At 33.1% G+C, this 23419-nt stretch overlaps 1 protein-coding gene across 7 annotated transcripts in view; it reads left to right on the top strand.

The window, feature by feature from the left end:
• ESRRG (estrogen related receptor gamma) overlaps window positions 1–23419 on the top strand; it is a 604123-nt gene that overhangs the window by 545828 nt on the left and 34876 nt on the right. For 6 of the 7 annotated variants that reach the window (XM_074222676.1, XM_074222674.1, XM_074222673.1 and 3 more), the window contains one exon: window positions 2433–2615. In XM_074222676.1, the coding sequence (XP_074078777.1) occupies window positions 2433–2615 (183 nt within the window). The remainder of the gene's footprint in view (window positions 1–2432; window positions 2616–23419) is intronic. The other variant, XM_074222671.1, reaches the window with a different exon arrangement.

The raw sequence follows: 23419 nt of genomic DNA, 5'->3' as shown, positions 1-23419 counted from the left end.
AAGCAGATTTTATACATTATAATAAAAACTTTCTGAAAATGCAATAAAATTTAATAAGCACTAATGCTTAGTTTAATTACTACTCTCATTTTCCTGGATTCAGTGTTGTTCAGATTTTTTTTTATTTCTCATTTATTTTATATTGATATACACTTAAAAACCAATGACATATTCCATTCTGAAAGGAAAATGACCACATCCCCCTGTTGAAGTTAGAATCATAAGAGAATTTCTCAAGATCCCTATGTGATGCTGAGATGGGATACAATACCTTTAAGAAGCTTATAGCCATTTTAGCAGGCCTCATTTGTCTGAAATAAACTACCCTTCTATAAATCATTGCTCATTATCTAAAGGCCTGTATGTTAATTTTCCTTAGTTCATCCAATTAGTGTGTTTTTGTAACAAACATTTATAAAACTTAATTTTCAGATTGTGTCAGATAAGTGTCAAGAGACAGGGAATCTGTTTTGCTGAGAAAGTAGCCTGGGAGATTTTCTGGACCCTGACTGATTGTTTGTGCAGTACAAAGGCGTGAGAATGAAAATTGGGTTCTATTGATTCTAATTAGGAAACATTAAATAAGATTTACCTAGAAACAGTGCTCATGGCTATTCAATTTTCTGAATGATGGGGGTTTTTAAACACAAACTAAATTTCTTTATTCCTTCGATCTAAGTGTCCTTTGATAGAAGTAATGTTTTCCCCTCTATGGAAATGACTGAAATTTCATCTTCTCTACTTTTTACCTTTTATTGGTTCTTTTTCCCAATCCACGTAGTATAATAACATGCCCAAAGATTTCATATTACATTATCAGAACAATTAAAGCTGAAATTTTTCAAATCTGATTGAAAATACATAGTATATCTTTACATCATCTGAAAACAACTGGTGCTATTTGTAAAATCTATGTCTCAGAATATTTATGGTTAATGGGGGGGGAGATAAAAAATATACACCAGGGCCAGCTAAGTGGTGCAGTGCACAAAGCACTGGCCCTGGAGTCAGGAGTACCTGGGTTCAAATCCAGCCTCAGACACTTAATAATTACCTAGCTGTGTGGCCTTGGGCAAGCCACTTAACCCCATTTGCCTTGCAAAAACCAAAAAAAAAATACACCAATTGAAAAACATAGACTGGATAGCACAGATATGTTTCTTCACAGCCTAGATAAGAGTCCTAGTTTGTCATAAAAGATGTAACCTGATGACATCCACATTCATCACTATGAAGCAATGATTATGATTTTTTAAAAATCTGCCTTTTATTCTATGATGATGGAGGATGTTCTAGATAAGCAAAATATATACAATTGATTATTTTATGAAAAGTATATATTTTCAGTAAAATGAAAAGGAATAATCTGTGTTTTTTTAAATTTCAAAAAAATGTTTATCAATTTTAATATTTTCAGGTAAAGCAGTAATAATTAAACATACAGGTTTTTTTCTGACCCATTCATATTTCCTTTGAAATCAAGGTAAAGCACACAAGGAAAAGATACTATGGTTCTCATAGGGAATGAAAATTGGGCCAGCTAGAAATTATTCAGTTAGTAAGACTTTACAACCCCTTCTATAAACTCTCACATGCCCCAAAGCAATAAAACACATTTGATGTGATGCTTTCCATTTGGCTCTGCTGTATTTTATGTAGGCGTTAAAAAAAAAACATATCACAACTTTCAGGTGCACAAATATGAAGGAAAGAGAGTATTAGACAAAGGAAGAGCTTAAGAATATTAGAAAGATGGAAAGTAGAACCAACAATTTTTTTTAAATGCTTTTTCATTTTGATTTTGACTCTATTTGGAAAACTGGTTTGAGTGCAGAGACATATACACACACACAAACACACACACACACACACACACACACACACAGAGAATATCATGATCAAGCAGGAAATCAGTCTCCTATTTAGTGCATCTCACTGAATTGAGGTTTTATGTAATCAGTCATTCAACCAGGCAGCAGGACTATGGCCTTTGCCCTTTTTAAAGGAATTAAGACAATTAATGACTTTGGTATCTGAGATTTTCATGGGCAGTCATCTCTACATTTTATCATAGATGTTATTAGTTTCCTTTTGAGCATTCCTTTAAAAAATATAATTCTAAGCATCCATGATACAATAGTCTCTTGACAATGAAGACATATATGAGACATCACTTTCTTTTTTACCATTTCCAAGAAATAATTTTAATAAAATACATAGAATCTCTCTATGAAACCAAGAATTAGTTTATTACATTCCTTATTGATTAGCACAGTTTATAATTGGGGCATATTAAGATCTACTTACAAGAAATTTATTTTCAAAATGAATATGAATACTTACAAGCTAATGCTTTATTCACTATTAGTTTAGGAAAACAGAATACTTTATGGTTGAGAAAAAAGAGGATGATACTACTAGTGATGTTGTAGTGCTCTGGTCCGTTCCTGCAGATAACAAGATTGTCTCACATTTGCTGGTGGCTGAACCGGAGAAGATCTATGCCATGCCTGACCCTACTGTTCCAGACAGTGACATCAAAGCTCTCACTACCCTCTGTGACCTGGCTGATAGAGAATTGGTGGTCATCATTGGATGGGCTAAGCATATTCCAGGTACGTTACCAACAACAACAATAATAAAATAAACAAAAGACAAAACCCTCACTTTTGATTCTTCAAAATCTTTTAAAAAACAAATGAATCTTAGCTTCTAAAAAGATTGTGTGGCATGGTGTTTTATATATTTCTTCATATTGCTCAATTCGTATGCATGTTCAGAATTTCTATTTTCAGACTTTGTATGATATTCAAAGAAGACCCCAATAATTCTTTTAGAACTCATAATAGTGTATTAATATATGAAATTCTTTATTTTTGATAATTTTATTTTAAAAATAGAAGATTATAAATGTTCTTTTATTGATGATACTTTCACAGTGTTTGCCATTTTTCTAAAAATATATTGTGAACATTTATATCAACTTCATTTTGTGGCAATTAAATCCCTTTTTTCCATTAGAAAATTTGGTAGCAATAGAAAATCAAAATATCATTTAAAAATTTTTATCGATACAAGATTTGGACTGTTTGAACCTAGCTACTTTCAAATTCAACAATTTCTAATTCACTTCCTAGATATAGCCTGAATTTTACCCTCTTTCATTCACTGAACCATCTCTACTGCACTCCTCATCTCTCTTTGTCTCTGTCTCTCTTCTTTCTTTCTTACACATTCACTTAAGATTCTGATTAAATGTTTAGTTTTAATTTTCATGGATTAAATTTTCATATTTTTTTTCCTAATGTCAATTGAGATTTGAAAATTTTACTTTTCCCAGTTTTTCTTCATCGAAAAAAAATTCTTTTAACCTCTATGGCAAAGTATTCAACTACAATTTCAGAGCAAGTCAATGTTGGACTAAAATGGTCTTTTTTTCCCTTGAACTTTGTACCACAAATGGTTTATAAACAAGCTTTTGAATCATGAGCAATGTTTTTCTGGTACAGTTAACTTATTTCTGTCTCCTTAAACTAGTTTGTCTTTATGCTTTGAATGCTACAGTAATTTCTTTAATCAAATTGATGGAAGTCCCTTTCCCAGCCCACACTGAAACCAATTTATTGGTCATGATACGCCAGCTATGTTGCTAACAGTCGTAACGAACTGTCAGGCAATATCGCAGTGAAGCTAATTTGAAGTCATTAGGTGTGCAGCATTCAGGCAACAATTTGTTACAGTGGTTAGGAACACAGCTGACATTTCTGAATGGCTTTGTTTGGTGCAGTTCTAGATGAGCTCAAGCAAATTGTAGACTAATTTAAACATCACTCTGTATTATATCAGCTACTTTGTCTTACACTATTTGCTAATAAAGCACCCCAAATTAAGTCAAAACTAGTTAAATAGGTGAGCTTGAAAGTTTGCTCTTTGGATGATAATAATTTCAATATTATTAAATGTAGAGTCAGGGTTGAGATTTCTGTCACAAGATTGCATAGGCATTTCTTTAGAAATTGCATCTCTGTGGCTTTGATGGAAGAGAGAAATGTGAATCTTTTAAGAGTTATTGAGACTCACATCACAAAAGAAAAACCTATCAAATTCTGAGTGGTCAATCATATAAAGCCTACCTGTAAAATAATTTGGAAATGATACAATGAAGCAGTTTTTGGTGTTTTGCCTTTGTTTTCGTATTTTTTTTTTTGTGAGATCTTTTGGCATCAAGAATCTTCACCAGCTACAGTAAAGTCAGAAGAAGGTAAGATCATCATTTGGCTATAGGCTCTAGTGATATAGTGGCAAAGGAACCCAGTTGTCCAATAGTCAATGAACGTTGTCAAGTTAGCAATGCAAAGAGATAACTCAGACACAGTGAGTAAACACTGAAAAGTCAGTCAATTTAATGGAAGAACCTGTTAAGTTGTTCTTCTGTGGCATAGAAAGAATCTATTCTGAAATGTGTTTTCCTTTTCAATTAAGTAAAATATAAGAATTAAATACTTTCTTTTTGTTTTCTCATGCCAAATTTTAAGCTTTACAGAAATATCATCTTCTGCTATAATAGTGAACTGAACCAAAAGTGGACAACTATGGTTCACAGTCCAACTTAGAACACCACATATTAGAATTATCCATCTTGTGTGGTATTTAAAAAATTTCTTTTTAGATGTTAAAACATTTCCCAGTCACATTTCCATCTGGTTGAGGCTCTCTTCCAGTAACCTTTAATTTTCATACCTTTTCTCTAAAGGTTTGGTGACAAATATGAATGGGGTTTGGGTCTAGAGATTACATTCATTATGAAAAAAGGTTGATGATTTTGGGCTAAAGGCTGGTACTTGTGGAAAATTATGCGATAGATATGATCTTCCACTGTGTTTTATTGGTAATGGAGTTATAAAATTTCAAGATAGCAATACAAGAATTCTCATTTGATTCCTTTTAGAGCTGAATGAGATTGTCACAATATAATCTCAGTTACTTGTTTTGAAAGTTGAATTGAATGATTTGCCCAAAGTCACATGGTTAATGAATGTCTTAATAGGTCCTATAATCTTGCTTTCTTGACTCTCTTTTCCTTAACTTTTCTGTTTTTTTTCAGTCAGTGGTGAAATGCCATAATATATATATATATATATATATATATATATATATATATATATATATATATATATATATATATATATATATAATTTTTTTAGGGGAAAGGAAATGACTGCCTTTAGTTGAGGAAGGGTCTTGTGTCACATTATAGTTCAAGGTAATGGTCAATACCAGGTGTGCATTAGAGGATATTCCAGGAAATAAAGTATAGGAATATAAAAGTGAAATTGTTACATACAGTTTACATTTTACACAGACACACACACACACACACACACCTCAATACATGTAGCTTGATTAAAACTCGTAGAGGGATAATAATAGGGTAATAATCCCAATAACAGGGATGGAGTCACAGTTCACACCTATTTTCATTTTAATATTCTAGCTCAAACCTTAACTTCTGATTGTTTTAATTTCCACATATCCTTTCTCAGTATTAAGTGCAAGATTTTTGCTCTAAGTTTCCAGAACACATTAAATTTCTCCTCTCTTGGATTCTTAATTGGTGGCATGGCTCAATTGAAAATTAAGCTCAATTCCTTAGTTAAATTCTAGAGCTCTTCTCAACTCTTAGGCATAAAATCCACAGTTTGATTTTGCCAAACCAATAAAAAAAAGAGGTGAATAAAAGATGATAGGGGAAGGAATGACTTTTATCAGTCGAAAGAATTAGTTGACTTGTATTAATAAATCAAATAAATGGAAAGTGTGTTGTTAGGAAACATGACCACTTCTTATCTCAAGAAGAAAAAGATCACAATGGTATTAGGAAATGCTTGACTTTAGTTGGAGGAGCGTAAGGGCACAAGAACAGATGATGGTGCCCTAATAGCCCTTCTTAAGAATGACAGGGCCCCGCCATTAGCATCCTTTTATATCCTTGGAAATTGCTCATGCCTCGCTTTTCTGGTTCCTATCTGCCTGACTCTTTTTTTTATTTCTCTTTCAATTTCGTCCGCGCTCGGATAAGCGCATGCTAACACAATATGATTGAGCTGTAAAATGGAACGCTGTCGCCTCTAATCTCTTTTATGTAGATATGGAGGTACTTGCACATTGCACTTCATTCTCTTTCTATTGTTGGCCTTTTGAGAATGGGCTGCCTAGTAATGGAGGCTCAGTCAAATATTAGAGCTAGGTTTCACAGGGTGTGATAAGAAGATTATCGGCCCAGCAGTCAGATCTATTATTGTTCTTTGTGCCAGATTAAAATATTCTTATGTACCATAACTTCGTTAGCAGAATGCTGAAGGTGCTTAGTCAGATGCTGATGCTGCTTCATATGCTGTCTGTAAAGACATCACCCATATTAGCTGACCTATATAAGTGGCTCAAATATATGTATGGATCCTGCTCCATACCTTTCTTGAAAAGAATATTAGGTATTAGAGGAACAAACAGTTCACATGGGAAATTTTTTTACCTTTCATTTTTGCAAGAATCACAGGTTCATGTGTCTCCTTTGAATATGACAAATTAAACCATCTTTTGTCCAGGAAGAGGAAGAAGTCTGATTACTACTTGGGAATATTTGCTCACTATTCCTATAATATCATTCTAATTCTGATATTTAGCAAAAGGGAGGGAGATTACTTTGCAATATTTGCTTCACTGTAGTAGAATCCAAAAACTCCTTGTTTTTTTTAAATACATTACTTGACTAAATATTCATTTAGAAATGAGCACATGTAAAAAATATTGACTGAATTCAAAAAAATCCTATTTGCTTGATTAAAAAAATATATGAGTACAAACAATAAATTTTCTTATTTTTTCCAAAAGTACCTTGTTAACTTCCCATCAGACTTTACCAGAAATGACAAAGCTTTTTAGAAACTAGGGATAAAAACTTGTGCTACACCAGGGTGTAAGTTTTGATGGAGCAAATCCAGGAATGTTTTGAATATTTTAGTGCTAATGTTAATGTTTTATGAAACATTATTGCTTCAGCACACTCTTTGTAGAGCACAATATTTAAGGTTTCCTTTCTAAAGCAGCTCTCCTGGGTACAGTTTAACATTCTCAAACTGAACAAGAACATGATTTGCTACAGAGTTGTCATTTTTTAAAATGCCCTTTCCTCATCATGAACTTCGGTAGCTCCACTCTGTGTGATAATGACATGGAGAAAAAAGCATAAAGAATGTGGTGGAAATAATCACTTGGAATATTTTCAGCAGTATACATGGAATGCAAAGGCTTTTTGTCCATGTATGTGTGTGATAGGAATAGAGTGTTTGTATACTGAATGGTGAATTTGATTCAATATGGATTAGAGTCAAATCACATAAACAGAAGCAGGATTCTAGCACTCAGTAGACTTTTGAAAAGCGTTTGATTAAACCCATGTACTTAGCAATGAAGCTTTTGTATAGCATGCTAATAGTTTTATTTGCCATATAAAGTAAAATTATATATGACTAGTGATTTTTTCTTGGAATTAGAGTAACAATAGGTACCTCACAAGTTTTTTCTGTCCCTCAATTCCAAAATAATGGAATTCTCACCATCAAGCCTTTTCTTTACTGTGTAGAACTTTTTCTGATTTCAAGTCTATTTTAGCTTCTTCAGTTAAGATGTAGAGAACAGATTAATATGTTTTCTATACCTTCATTAACTAAATTTAATTATTAGGTCAATTCAAGGTATTTGTTAAGCCATATTCAATCAAGTTGTAGAATGTAAACTCCTTGAAGTTAGAAATTATTATTTATTTCTGTTGGATTTCTCGTGTCCAACAGAGTTCATTGCATATAGAAATTTTTTTTGAAATTAAATCAAATTATTGAATCATGAATCTTTAGATATCTGATTCAACTCAATCAACTCAGTAGCATTATGATGACCAAAACCATAACCAATTTTTTTCCTATCCTCTTTCAATCCCACCTCTATTAATCTTCCAGCAACCCCACCAATGAACAATTCAGTGGTACTTTTATAGATTTAAGCCCAATAGCTTCCCCACACTTCATTTTCCTTAATCATACTACATACAAAATATAATGATTTTCTTTTATATTTAACTTCCTTTCAGAACTATTTCATGAAGTTAAGTGATCATTATGTCCTTGGAGAAAAGTATTGTATGAAAGCCATTTTCATTTTATCTATGTATATTTAAATCCCAAATCAAAATATTTTTGCCATATTTAGAAGAATTGAGGCAACCTCTTTTTCATGACATTTAAGGCCAACAACTTTAACAGATTACAATATATTTCCTTTCCCTCTTTCCTCCTTATTGACCCTCTCTTCAACCCTAATCTCTTCCTCCCATGGTCTAGTTGCACTTTCCTCCCCTGCGTCCCCCTTTATCTGCCTCAACCAATCTCCAAATGAATGCTTGTCTATCATGGCCTTGGCGTTGACACTCTGGATATATTGATTAATAGTTGCCCTAAGCTCCTTTTAGCAAATCAAATTTTCACTTTTAGCAAGGATTTCGCCTCTGATTTATTCAGCAAAGTGAAATGCACTAAATTGACTTTGACATTCAGGGAAAATGGCTGAAAAACAAAGAGGACAGGAAAGAGATATAAATTGTGTGGCAGCTGGAGACTTCAAGCATCAGAGCAACATTCTTCCAAATAATATGGGATAATTTGAAAATACACAGATTAAACAAGGGAGAAATGTTTTCTTCAAAAAATATACCCTTGTGATTTATTTTGATAATAGGGATGGATGGTGAGTTTTCTATAGTCAGGCACAGAACTTCTGCTACTAACCATTGCATTGTGTTTGGAAATCCTTGCTAGGATGACAAATATCAGGCATCCTTCTTTATAAAACATTTCTGATAACTTTAAACAACCTACTTGTATAATATAGTATCTTTAACTTGAGAATATTTTTGAATTTTTTAGATTTTTTTAAAGAGGTCATTAATATGATTTACTCAACAAAACCTCAAATTATTTCATATATCAAGCCCTACAATTTTTAAGAAAAGTAAGTTTTTCAGATTTTTTTTTTGTTTGCTTACATTTAACTATTGCCTAACTGTTGACTATTTTGTCTATCTCCTTGTCAGATTAAGGTCTAAAGAATAAGTCAATACTTGGAACTAAAGTGGAAAATCATGATTTTCATATGCAAAAAGAAAAAAAGAGTAGTATGGGTGAAGAATTGAACAAAGAAAATGAAGGCAATACTTATCACCATATGCTACAAGTCTGATGGGGAAAATAGTTAAAATATAGTACAATCTAGCCTGAATATGAAGGGATATTTGCAGACATTGACACTTGTTTAGCTGTTAATATGCTAAAATATTATGAGAGTTGAGAGAGAGAAAGGAGAGGGAAATTTCCTTATTTTGAATATTTATCACTTTGAAGATATGCGTCTAATGAGGCTAATCTTACTTCTAGGGGTGGCTAGGTGGCGCAGCGGATAAAGCACCAGCCCCGGAGTCAGGAGTACCTGGGTTCAAATCCGGTCTCAGACACTTAATAATTACCTAGCTGTGTGGCCTTGGGCAAGCCACTTAACCCCATTTGCCTTGCAAAAACCTAAAAGAAAAGTATAATCTTACTTCTATCTCAATTTCTTATTTTGAGGCTATTTTTCCATTTGGTAAGAATATCAGTCACAAAATGAGTCTTGGAGTCAGGAAAACCTAGTTTCAAGATCTACTTCTAAAATGACTATTTGAATTTTCCTTACCAGAAAGGTCTCTGTATTAGTAAATTCACAGATCCTGTCACATATATATCTTTACACATGAAAAACAATTATTTCTTGATATCTGAAAAACAACTCCATTTTGATACAGCTATTTATTTAAAAATACCAAACATAATCCATTATAGTTTTTCAAATCCCAATAAAAAATGGATTGACTTTTCCTAATGTGTTATATAATTTTAAAGAGAATAGTCTGGGTGACAATATTTGGGACAGGCACCTACATACGATGTCATTCTGCATAGCATTATGACTATACTTACAATTTTTTTTATCTAGTATAGGAAATCATCTCATTAACTAAGTGAATCCAAATATATTCTCATCACCTCTCCTTTAAACCTTTTTTTATTACCTTCTTCCTTTTTTTCTTCATTTTCAAGAAATCTAATATGAAACCTTCAACACTAACTGACCTCAAAATTGACCCAAGACTACAGAGGTAGTAGCATTTTGCCAAGCAGACAGCCTTTAGAGAACTGTACCAGATACACCAGGGCATTCCAGGAATTTATTGGCATATATTTTCCTTAAAATCATGCTGTTTTCCCCTAATTCAGAGCAATTTCCAACTATCTTAAATGACTCTTAATTAGGAGAATACTATAAAATAACCATTTAACTTGCTGAAATCATCTTTAACAACTGCATTTCCTAAAGAGTTTATGCTGTGTAGTGTATTGATCTAGAAAATCCACTGGTTGCCAGGTTAACTTGAAATCTCTCTTTAAAAAAGAAGACTTTTACCACAAAAAGAAAAGAAAAGAAAAAAGACTATGGATTTTACTAAGAGACAGTCAATAGCCTTGATATTCCTCTGCAAGAATTCTTTCTAGTCAGAATCTAGAATGAGTCTTATAAGCATCCAGACTCTTGAAGAGTTCAGAATTCTTTTTTTCCCTTAATTTCATATTTGACTTCCTTTATTCTATTGGTTCTCAAGAAAAAAGAGAAGTTGCAAAGCACATTGAAATTTACTTGAAATAATGGTAAAAATTGTACTCAATGATAGGTAATGCTGGCGTTTTATTTTCACTTTTTCAAGAATTTTTATTTATTTAAGGCAATAGGGTCAAGTGACTTGTCCAAAGTCATACAGCTAGGCAATTATTAAGTGAGGGTGGATTTGAACTCAGGTACTCCAGACTCCAGGGCCAGTGCTCTATCCACTGTGCCACCTAGCTGCCCCAATGTTGGCATTTTAAACCAAGAAACTAATAAATAATATCTAAACTCTTTGCAATGTTGTTAATGTTGTTTTCTGTAATTGGGCTTTGACTTGTCTTTCAAAGTCTCCTTTTCCATTGTCTGACCCCTACATGTATTTCATCCAAACTCTTCATTGGCTTCCTTAGCATCTGCCTGTCTATCTTTTTTTTGCATACTGTTTCCTCTACCTGTACTACCATTCTTCATCTGTATTCTCTGTCCAAATTCATTCTGAATGGGACTTTCTTTGTTAATTGTTCCTTGTGTTGTGAAGCCAGAAATAATCTCAGATTTTTTTAGGCGTTTGTTAAGGATCTTCTATGTGTCAATGCTTTACAGATATTCTCCTCTTTGATTTTCAAGGCAATATTGCAAGGGAGTTTCTGATATTCTTATATTATCTTTGAAGAAACTGAGACAAACACAGTTTAAGTGACTATTCCAAAACCTTATAAAGAATGAGTATCTAAGTCTGTACTTGAATTCATCTTACTGACTCCATACTCACCACCTTATTGACTTTGCCCTCTCATTGTTGTCATTCAACCAATAAAATACTTGTGAAAAGTCTTATAAAGGATTTAACAGCAAAATATATGATTGTAAAAAAAGTGGCATTCATATAGTAAAAGTGAGAAATCATTAGTGGTCAGTCTACATACCCTATAGTAAGAGTTCTAGAGGAAAGCCCTGATCAAGTCCACCCCAACGTGGGCAATGGTAACACAGGATGAAGATGTATGGTTGATCTCTATATTTTTACCATTGGAATACTCACAATTATGAGCTCTCAGATATATCCAAGTATGAGCAAGCTACTATCATGTTTGTTGAATAAATATGTAAATGAACTCTCTTTAACTATTGGATTCCTGAAATCAGGAGACCCATTAACCTTCTGGCATGTTTCCCATAAAAGTGGATGCTAATATATGATGGTTAGGAAGTCAGATTTTACAGCAATGGATTGCTGATATTATAAAATCAACTTAGGTTTTGAGGGAAAATGCTGTATTCCTATATGACTAGGTCAGCAGCACAGCCTGGGTTTGTTTCTGGAAGTCATCTGAGCCCAATTAAATACTGTAATTCCATGGGTGTCTCCAAAGAGCTGCTACTTTCTCTCTGAATGAAGTAGGCTTCACACCTGTTTAACCTACATTAGGAAAGGATTAATTACCTGAAGTGCAGGGCTCCCTTATCCAGTCAGCACGTTTGAGGCAGGGCACATGGTGACCAGCTGAAGAGAAAGAGAGGGAAAAGGAGCATCTGGGTGCTAATGGCAAGACTGACTCCTTTTAGATATATGCAGTCAGCATTTTCTAAGTAAAATCAGGCTGTTAGTCTTATTGGTTTGTAGCACACTCTTCCCTCAGTTATTTTATTTCTGTATTGTTAATGTCCTTTGCTGTTCATGAGAAGAATTGTATCTTTTGTTCATTTATTCAGTAGCTAAGGGCTAAGCATTGAAGGTGTTTGTTGAGAAAGTTGAACACTTAGGTGATCAGAATTGTCTTGTAGGAAAGTTACTTTGGATGCCCATGGAGCATTATTTTGGAATTGAGGGACAGAAAAAACTTGTGAGGCACCTATTGCAGCATAACCCTATTCTCAAAGCTTTTCTTGTTTCTCAGGACCTGGGAGAACTTTGGTTCTACTGGAACAGTTTCAAAGTCCCCTGATAGCCTTCAATCCTTGAAAGACTACATTGAATAAGATTGCATATTAAGAGATACACAGGCACAGAGGGAAGAAGAATGGAACAGAAGTTTTTCAAATAAAGATATGTAAATTTACATTATGTAAATATATAATGGATTAAAAATTCAGTATGATTTGACAGTGTGATGTATGGTAGCCATATGATAGCTGATGCTTTCATGTGATAGTCATGAAAGCGTATTTTGGCTACCTACAAAGAACTGTAGTATTCAGTATTAGGAAGGGGAGTGGCTAGTTGTATCCTTCCTTGGTCAGACCACCACACTTGTCTTAGGATCTTCCTTTTTGAAGTACTAAATTTTAGAAAAGACATTGATAAAACAGAGACTGTTCAGAGGAGAGCAAGAAGGATGATGAAGGGTATGGATGATTGTTGAGAATTAGTTAAAAGTATTTGAATTGCTGTGTTGAAGAAGAGGGGTTAATACTATCCTGCTTGGCTTTAGAGGGCAAAACGGAAATTTCTACTAGAGTAGAAATTAGAAGTGACATTATTTCTTCACTGCATTCTTTTATAATAACTATTTGGAAAATGAATCATTTCCTTAGTTTTCCAAACTGTATTTTCTTTCTCTCTCTCTCTCTCTCTCTCTCTCTCTCTCTCTCTCCATATATATGTGTATATATATATAATATATATATTTTATATATATATATATATATGTTATCATTTTCTCCTTCTAACTAAACTGTTTTGATTAATGATACTGTCTTTCCAGAAATTAAAAAGGACTTGATCTTCTCTTACTCTTCTTTTATAATCAGCTGTCATTCCTGCAATAGCACTTACATTGATTTCCTTGTTTATCCTCTTAATAAGCAACTCTGCTTCAGGCTCTTAATATTTCCTTCCTGGTCCACTTTGATAGCTTGACTAGCTTCTCAATCTCCACTCTTTACCCCTCAATGCCTTATTCATAGTATAATGTAGATCTAGTTTAATATAAAATTTAAAAACGCAAGTGGTTTTATTGTCTTTCACATAAAATCTCATTGTTTAAACAGGCACAGCCCTCCCTAGAATGGTTCCAACTACCCTTTCCATCTGTATTTTTGTGGCATTGTATTAAAATGCCCATAATTTCTTGAGAAACTTGGCTACTCATTTTTCCATTGCCCTCTCTTGCATCCATGTAGAAACCTATATCCATTGTCTGTCTAGTTGAACCCCTTTATCTCCTTCAAAGCCTAAAGTCATCCTTCTTTCATTGCTATCTCTTGCGTTAGAAATGGTGTCTCATTCCATGGCTATTTTTCCTCAACTGTGTTTCAGTCCTTTTCAAATTTTTTTCATAAATTCTCTTGTGCATGATTTTTTCCCTCTTTTTAAATTTTTTAAGTTCCTGAAGGACTGAGATGCCTTTATTTTTCCTCTCAATAGCTACATTGTCTTGTACACTAGCCTTATACTCTCAATGCATCTAGTGCTAGGAATGGGAGGTAACTTAGAGGCCATTTAATTCTACTTTCTTCATTTTACAGATTAGTAACTACTTTAGAGAAGCTAAGAGATTTGCTCAAAGTTGCATGGGTACTTAGTGATGGCATAAGAACTCATATCCAAATTCAGCTCTCTTTTCTACTATACTGCCTTGCATAATAAATGTATATGGAATTTAATTTCTTAACATGTCCATGTTTGTGCCCTATGATTACTAGTAGATTGAGATGCTATAACACCTAGAGTCAACCTTTACTAAAATCCAAAGCTCAATGTAATTTTTTGTAATCAAAGTTGTATTGCTCTTATTTAATTAGAATTTGGTCATGCATGAAAATATTTTTATATGAATCAATAAATATATTTTTGGCCTGCAGAGCCCAACTTATGAAAATTTTCCAAAGAGTTGAATATGGTAATTAGGTCTGAATACAACTTGTCTTTTTATTTGACACTTGATATCCCATCCCCACATGAAAATACATAATAACATATTTTTTTTTAACAAATTGTAACTAAAGGTAATTATCCAACATTATGCTAAGTTTTTGACCTTAGGAAACTATATATGATCCTATTAGATTTTGTATCATTATAAAATTATGTTGAGCATATTGGCTAAATTTTATTGAGTTCTACTAAAAGTTTTTTTAATTCATTCCAAATAAAGATAATATATTTTTCCTACTAAAGGCAAAGATTTATTCTAGGAGTACTTTAATAAGGTAATCTATTATAAAAAAATTTCTGAATAGATTTTTTTCCTTTTGCCTCTCATGTACCACTCTATCCCCATCTATCCCTGTAGTTAATAATGTCTTTAGCAAATTTGCTTGTCTATCAACTCAGTATTATTTTGTTTTTTTTTTTTCTAAAAAATTAGATTTAAGTTTGTTAGTTTATGGAAAGCTAACATGTCTGTGAACTGGAATCTTTTTTTTTTTATCTTTAAATAACTTTGTTCAAAGGAAATATCAAGATTCCTGTTTTTAAAACAAGTTGTTCCTCTATTGATGTTGTGATATCTCCTGGGTACTGGCAAATCATAGCTATACTTGTTTTTTAGTGTTCTAAAGTTCACACGCTACCCACTACTGGTAACTTCTACCAGTTGACTGCTGTAACAATACATTCAGAGGTGGTGTAGGTTTCATGTTGCATCCATACTTTGCTTGTTATCCTCTTATCAAGCTCTTAGCATCCCTTTGTTTATTTGAGGCGACAGGAAGACTGTGTAAAAGGCTGCTTAGTCAGGGATATCAGCCTTGTTGGCAGGGGAGTGATTGCCAGTTGAAAAACAAGGCATTATTGCTCATTTTTTCCCTCTTATTAGTTTGATTACATTTGCAAATCAAATCAATCCATCAGACATGATCAGGCCTCGTCCGCATTTTAAGGAATAGTAATCTCCGTCTAATAAGATGCAAATGTGTCACATCGGTAAGTAACCAATAAATCATCGTCTTGTCTTTGGCAATCATTAAATATCAGAACCAACAGTCAATTTTTAGTATTTTCAATTTGCGATATGCCGCTGGAATATAAAGATAGATGGACGTAATTACACAAACCAAACACTATTTCAGTTCATTCTAGACAGCAAATTTAGTGGAAGGTATAACTGGCTTGTCATCACACTACATTATTCCTAGCGGTTCATGCAAAGTTCACAGACAAGCTTCAAATGGACATTGCTTTTTTTTTTAAACTTCTAACATTTCCATGCCAACAACCAAACTTTGAGGTAAGGGGAACTTCTGCTCTCTTACTGTGACAAGAAGTCCACGTCCAGACAAACCTCATCATCTGTATTTATAGATCAGAGTCATCTCCTTGCCATCTCATGACTAATAGAAATAAAACAGAAATTTCATCAACTCCTCATGTGGTGATTTGCCCCACTCCCTTGTCTTTCACTGGAATAGTTTTTATTTTTTCATAAGGAGAGTGAAAAAAAATCCTTTGAGTCTGTTTTGGTTTCTAAACATTTGTACCTCCTCTCATTTGGTAGCTTTTTCTTTTTTTGATAGCTGACAACATGAGCTCTTTCTTGGCAATCTTTTTTTTTCTGTGTTTAGGAGACTTCCTAAGATAGTGCACAATGCTACATTTCAAATTACATATGTTGCTTTTTTGTTTTGAAGTTTAAGGTCCTTGAAAATAATTACTTTTCTTGTATTTGATGATTTGTGTTATTTTATCTTTCCTTTATAAATAATAGTGAGACTTATAGCACTGGAACCGGAAAATATTTACACATTTTCTTCAGTTCTTGTCAATTTTTACCTCAGGTTATACATTTTTCCTTCTCAATTATTCCTTAAACTTTTTTCTCAATTCTTTTTTTCTGAAAATTTGTTCCTGGAATCCATTCCTAATTAACTTAGTTCTGAATAAGTAGTAATTTTTCTTTTTACTTTCTTTTATTTGTTGGATCTGGTTCTTCATTTAGATTTTTCTTGGCTGAATTGATTTGCTATTGATTTTCCAACTTTTTTGACAGAAGAGACAACTGTAGCAAACAGGTTTAGTGACTTGTGCAAGGTCACACAGTAAGCCCTCTGAAATCATTTAAGATTTTGAATTCAGGTGTTCCTGACTCAATTCTCAGCACTCTATCTGCCTAGCTTCCCCTTTCCTTTCCTTTCCTTACCCATATACACTTCTCCCACACATAACCTTTTTAATAGCATCTCTTTTCTGAGCTAAGTTTCCACGCCAAAGATTCTAACAAAAACTTTTCTTTCCATCTACTTTTGTTTTGTATGAGAGTTGAATCTCTGGTCAGAAAAACTGGTTTCAAATCTTGGCTCTGCTACTTAGTATTTATGTTAGCTTGTAGGAATCCTTCTTCTTTCAGGTTTTCACCTTCCTTAAGGGCTAAGGGCCTTTGGAGCATTAAATCTTTGATCCCTCAGTTGAAGTCATAGCTTAATAGATATTCTCCATTCTCCCTTATTAGAAATCAAAGTAGAAGACTGAAGGCTTTTCACTGACCCTGTATTGCTTTTGACCCATTAATTTCCTTTATTTACATCAAAACTGTAAACCTCATAGGATTTCCACTAATTAAAGCAAGATCTAAAAGGTTAAATCTTATATCATCTACTATAGGAATAGGATTTGAAACAAAATTAAGTGCTTATTTTATGTCAAAGATTATGTCATACCCTAATAGAACTTTACATTGCAAATTTCAAAAATTCTTTATTAATTATCCTTCATTCCTGGCTAACTCAGACATCACTTTCATTCCTCAGTGTACAAGAAAAGTCTGTCTCCATTGGCCATGGAATTGATGGGTGATTTCTTCCTTTTTGTTTCTGAGAAAATGCCTTGGTCTTGAAACAGTGGGTGGGCAGTGTACTCTGTGGTCAGTGTGGATTAGATTATTGAATACCACAGATGCCTATTTTATGCAGTCCACATTCCAAATACATTGGCAGGTTGAAATACATAATCACCTTATTAAAACAACTCTTCCTGCTGATTGGCCACATTTCAAATGCTACTCTCCATCTCTCTATACCCTTTAAGTCAGTAGGTTTCCAGCACATTTTCCTCTCTCCAAAACAGTATACTACTACAATCCTTCCTGACATAGGTCTTAAAAATGCAGACCTGGTCTCTCCATGTGATTTCTATACTAGCCCGTATATCTAATCCAAGGAACCCCATATGCATCAGCAATTGCCAGAGACCCCTGTGAGGTACAGCTGATGAAAACCATATAGCGTGTTCTTTGAAGCTCAGTACCAGCACCTTATGCTCTGCTTAACCGATTTACATACCACCATGGTATGTTTAATTTGCTTTTTCATCAAATCAATAATGGGTCTAATTGAAAAAATTGGCAGTACTACATACAACCTAACTACTGCTCTCAATGTTTGCAGGCTATCAGGAATGTTACACAGCTCTGTGGCAGACACCTGTGTTATTGGTGTGCTCCTGCTAGTAATGCTTACAAAAACAAACATTAATACAGGTGGAGCATCTGCACCAATTGATCACTATGCTATGAGAATTAATCACCTGGCATTCAGCTTGGAGAATATAATTTACATCTTTAATGTATGAAATGTACTATCGCACACACTTGCACCATAGAGGTAGGATGATGTCAGCAATATTGCATGCTAAGTTTCATTTGGAATACTAGCATTCATTGAAATGAATTCTGGCTTTAAATTTAAGCCAGAGGGTCTATATCTCAGTCAATATTTATTTAACCAGCCCTTTTAAGATACACACACACACACACACACACACACACACACACACACACACACACACACACAAAACTGTTTTTTGAACAAAGGTTAGAAACATTGATCTATACATTTATTGCAACCCAAGTGTCTGGAGAATGACTGAAAAACTTACTTCAAAGATTCTATAATGGGCAATATTGAAATGTCATTTCATCTTCCCATCTTAGGTCAGAATGAATTTTTCAGCACATTACATATACCTTGTAGGTATTCATTCAGTTTTTTTTTTTTTGCTGTTGTTTGTTGTTTTCAAGCATTCACTTACTGACTGTACCATGTACTGGGATTGCAAAACTAAAATTCTTCCCTCAGGAATCTGTCATCTTCCTGGAGAGTGGAAGTATATAAAATATTGTGCAAATATTCATCATTCAATTTAGGGAGTGAGAGAAATAGAGGAGAGATTCCAGATAAAGCATTTCAGGAAAATTTGGGGATATTTGGGAACAGGTATGGGTTCTGGTGGGTATGGACTATTAGAGTGAGAATGAGCTTAATTCTGATCAAGTAAACCCCTGAGGACATAGAACTTGAGTCGAACTTTGAAGGAAGAAAAAGAATAATTTTTTTAATGAATTGGCAAGTCTTTTATGAATCCAGTCTGACAACAGAAACTTGCTGACTCTTTGTGAGTTTCTTAGTATATTGAGACTGAGGTTTTCTCAGACCTGAAGTTATTTAACAAAAGCACATCATTTTTTCCAAGTATTTATCAAGCAATGATAAAATACAGAGAACTTTAAGTAAATTATAATTATCACCACCATCCTTAATATCAATGAACATTTATTTAGGAATCAAAAACTGTTTAACCTGATAATGCTAAATCATATACAGTCATGAAGCTTTTGAGTTTAATGTGCAAGTTAACAAACCTAATAAATGAACAAATAAATAAATATGATAGCCATACCCCTGAGAAAAGACCCAGGTTTCACAAGCACTATCAGTAGCAGCAGATCAATAAATACTTATTGAGCAATTCCTAGGTACATTTGCACCTCCTACCTCTTCTAGCTAACAGTAAGCTTTATCTCAGGGATGGTAACCCTGTAAAATGGCAATGACACATTTGAAATAACAGCTTTGCTGGGAAATTTCATAGGAATTTTTATGATGTGGCTAATTACATATTTATATATAATGGCTCTGATGGAGCCATTACAGTCCATTGGGTAAGCAATATGTGTTTTAACAAATGTATAAATATGTATTTATTCAACAGAGCATATAAGCTTTTTCCCGTTCATCTTAACCACTGATTCAATAATGTATTTTTTAAGTATAAATATAGAAGTGATAAATGTTCCAGGCTATCAAGGGAAATACACTCTGTATTTTTAGAAGTAATTTTAAAATTCCATATAGTTTCTTTGTGTATGTCATTTTTAAAAGTTTGCTTGAGTATTCTAGAGCAGAATGACTTCCAAGATGTCAGCCTTAATTTGTAAATTTCCAGTTATTGGTGGATATATTTTGTCATAACCTTGAAATTCATTGATTTAAATTATACAGGAAGTTAATAAAATGTAATTTGTTATTTCATTTTCACTCATTATTCAAACATCACTTATCCACTTACATGACATTCATACCTCTCTTTTCATGTTGCATTAATGTTGTCTGGTTTTTAAAATAATTTCCCATTCATTTTAGAAAGAGAAAAATAAATCCCTTTCAGTGCATTATATACAATGGAAAGATCCCAGATTCTGTTTTATGGTCAACTTGAGTTCAGATTCTACTGCTGATATTTGTAGACTTCCTCTGTCAGACACCATCTATGATACCTCTTTGACCTTGAGCAATTAACTGCTTCCCTCACCCTCATTTTCTCTTATTATGCTAGTAATTCCAAATATTTTGCACATGAGTAAGAATCACTAAAGAAAAAAGATTGTTTATGAGCATTTAAAAATAGATACCTCAACTTGTCCAAAAACTGATAAGCTGTGTTCCTAGCAAAGTCCTTTGATCCTTTGGGAGACTTGATCACTTTTATTTTATTCATTCTAACTTGATGATATCATTCCCCTTTTTAATACTAGAAAATAACCTAGATTTGTAGTCAGAGGTCATGAGTTTGATTTTTGCCTCTAAACTACCTAACCAACTGGAACCCAGTTTCTTCTGTAAAACTTGATAATTTGGATTATATGACCACTAAGATCCTTTTCAACTTTAAATTTATGGTTTTGGGGTTTCAAGGTGGAGTGGTCGGGAATAAGTATATAACCACTACAAATATTGTGCTAAGCATTTTATAAATATTATTTGATCCTCATAACAAGCCTGTGTGGTAGGTGCTATTGTTAAGTACATTTTACAGGTAAGGAAAGTGAGGCCAGTGGAGGGAAAGTGACTTCCCCAGGGTCACTCAACTCTATCCACTCTACCCCCTTTTTACTTCTATGACATTAATAGGGATTGAAGCATGGTATAGTGAATAAAGTAGTAATCTTGTCATCAGGAGTTCTTCCTCAGTGACTAGATAAATCACATAGCATCAGTTTCCTTATTTCTAAAATAAGGATAATGATAACATACTACAAAGTGGGTTTCTGAGGGCAAGATGAGATCATATATGTAAATCCATTTGTTAACCTATAATAATAATTTTATTTATAATCATAGGGTATTCATGGAAGTGTATAATAGTGACCTTGAGCCTTAATGAAAAGATTGAATTATTTTCAATATATTTTGTTGAAGAAGAGAAGAAAGCATCCAGTGTAATTTAGAAATATTTTAATTAAAAAATTAATGTTATTTCCCTTAAAAAAGTAAGCTTCCTTTAGATCAAAAGTTCATATGATAGATAAAATAGCTTATTCTCTGACACCATCCAGTCTATATGTGAGGTATAATTTGTCTTTAACTCATAGGATAGAATAAAATAATGATTATATCTTTTATTATATCCTTTTATATAATGAAATGATTCTGCAACATTGTTTCCATTATTCAGTCATGTAAATTTTAATCCAAATGAAATATTTTATGACATGGAAATTTTTTTATATAAAGAATTTAACTCCTTCTTTTGGAATTACATTCATATTCTAGAAATCTTTTTTATGTAAGGAATGTAACCCCATCTTTTTGGCTGTATCTTCATATTCTTTTTATCTTTTTTTTTTAATAAAAATTCACTATTTTATCTTTACCTCTGGCCATTATGTCAGTACCAAATTCTGTTCTTTTATGAAAGTTTTAACATTAAGAACTAATCACTGGGGAAAGTAGAGCATTTTTTTTCTGGTTAACATTTCTGAGAGAATACCCAAAAAATCTAAATGTGGCTTGTTAGTCAAGCAGCAAAGATATAAAAGAATGACAATAATGAAATTTAACTGTCTTGTGTTTTCATGCCAAATTTTTCATAGTATGTCACCAAGAGGCAACAATTAAACATTAATATTGGGATAATAAAACAAGATTATCTGCTGCCCTGGCATCCTGATAGCAACTGAGTATATGTTGCCAACTCGCTGTTCCAAGTTTAAGGTCCAAGAAAACTCATTGCTCTTCCTGAACTGTCAGAAGCTGGGAGAAACACAGAAGGAAAGTCTTTATAAAGCTCTGGGAAGAATGAAATTTCTTGTAGGATTCTGTTTTTTTCAAATTTCCTAAGTTCCACCATTTTAAATATCAGAACCTGTGGGAAAGTTTGGATAATTCTATACCTAAAAGTATTTATTTATAATTTCATTCTTGAAATTTTTTGGAAGCGTAGTTATCAAATGAAATTCTGGAGCAACTGTATGATAAAGGAGAAGTTTAAGACTTAGGAATTAAATTGTAGCAATTGATGTGTCAAATGTTTGCAATAACTCTGGAGTCAGATTCCCAGTTTGTTCCCTCTACTTACTAGTAGTTACTTTCACCCTAAGTGGGTTTCCCAATTCATTCATTCATTCCCTGTGTTTGTTCTTTTATTTTCTATTCATTTCCTAGCATCTATTTGGAATATACACTGAGGCAGAGTTTTGCTGTTTAGCATTTGTAGTCCTTTTTAGTGTCCAGATTGAACTGAATATGAAATTTTATCTTACTATTTTATTTTTCAGGGAGTTATAATTACTTTGGTAAATGAACCTTGGAATCAAGTTATATTGGATCTATGTAAAGTATGTTAATTTAACTCCTGCTCTTCCTTTATGTCCAGGACTTTAAAATTTCCAAAGATATTCTAGGAAATACATAAGATTTTTAAGAACAGCCTTGGTCTTCAAGAGACTTCCATTTTTATTGAAATAAGATGAAAATATTAAATGTTAAGTTGCACAATTTTACACTGTTCTGTAAGACTTTAAGATAATTGTGAACATAGGGTAGAGCTTTAGTGAGGAAAAGTAGTAACTTTTCCTTATTATCATAGTCTTTTTTTCCTTAACAAGGTTCAGTGCATAATGGGCTACTTTTTGAATCAAGAAAACCTGACTTTCAATTTTAGCCCTTGTCCCATTATGATCTAAGGGACTTATAACCTCTTCCCATTCTAGGGACAATTTTTAGGGGTGGTTCAAAGAGATATGACAAATTAGGAAGTTGCCCATATTAATAAAATGACTAATCCATTCCTTTCCACTTGTTAGAGCCTGCATGTGCTAGCTCTACTGTGTTTCTGAAGTTATCTAGGGTAAAATCTGAGGTCTGCATTGCTGATCATCTAGTCTTATCTTCTGTTAATATAGTTCTTTGGAACATTATTATTTTGATATAATTATATTTATAACTCTCAAACTAATTAGAAGTATTTTTTAAGGAGCCAATAAGAGAAAGTAATATACATCTTTCACAAGTAAACACAGTTCTGAGTCCCATTTAAATTTATGTGTTTGGCAGAGTAGAAAGGAAGAAAGAAAGAAAAGATTCATGAATTGAAAATTTTGAGTGATAAGGAGGGGCCCTTAGAAGTTATCTGTTCTAACCATCCCATTTCATAGAAGAAGAAATAAATGCTCACTTG

This window comes from Macrotis lagotis, chromosome 2 (genome assembly GCF_037893015.1).
Source record: "Macrotis lagotis isolate mMagLag1 chromosome 2, bilby.v1.9.chrom.fasta, whole genome shotgun sequence".
NCBI lineage: Eukaryota > Metazoa > Chordata > Mammalia > Peramelemorphia > Peramelidae > Macrotis > Macrotis lagotis.
The sequence above is the reverse complement of the archived record's forward strand: the minus strand, read 5'-3'. Positions and strand labels throughout refer to the sequence as shown.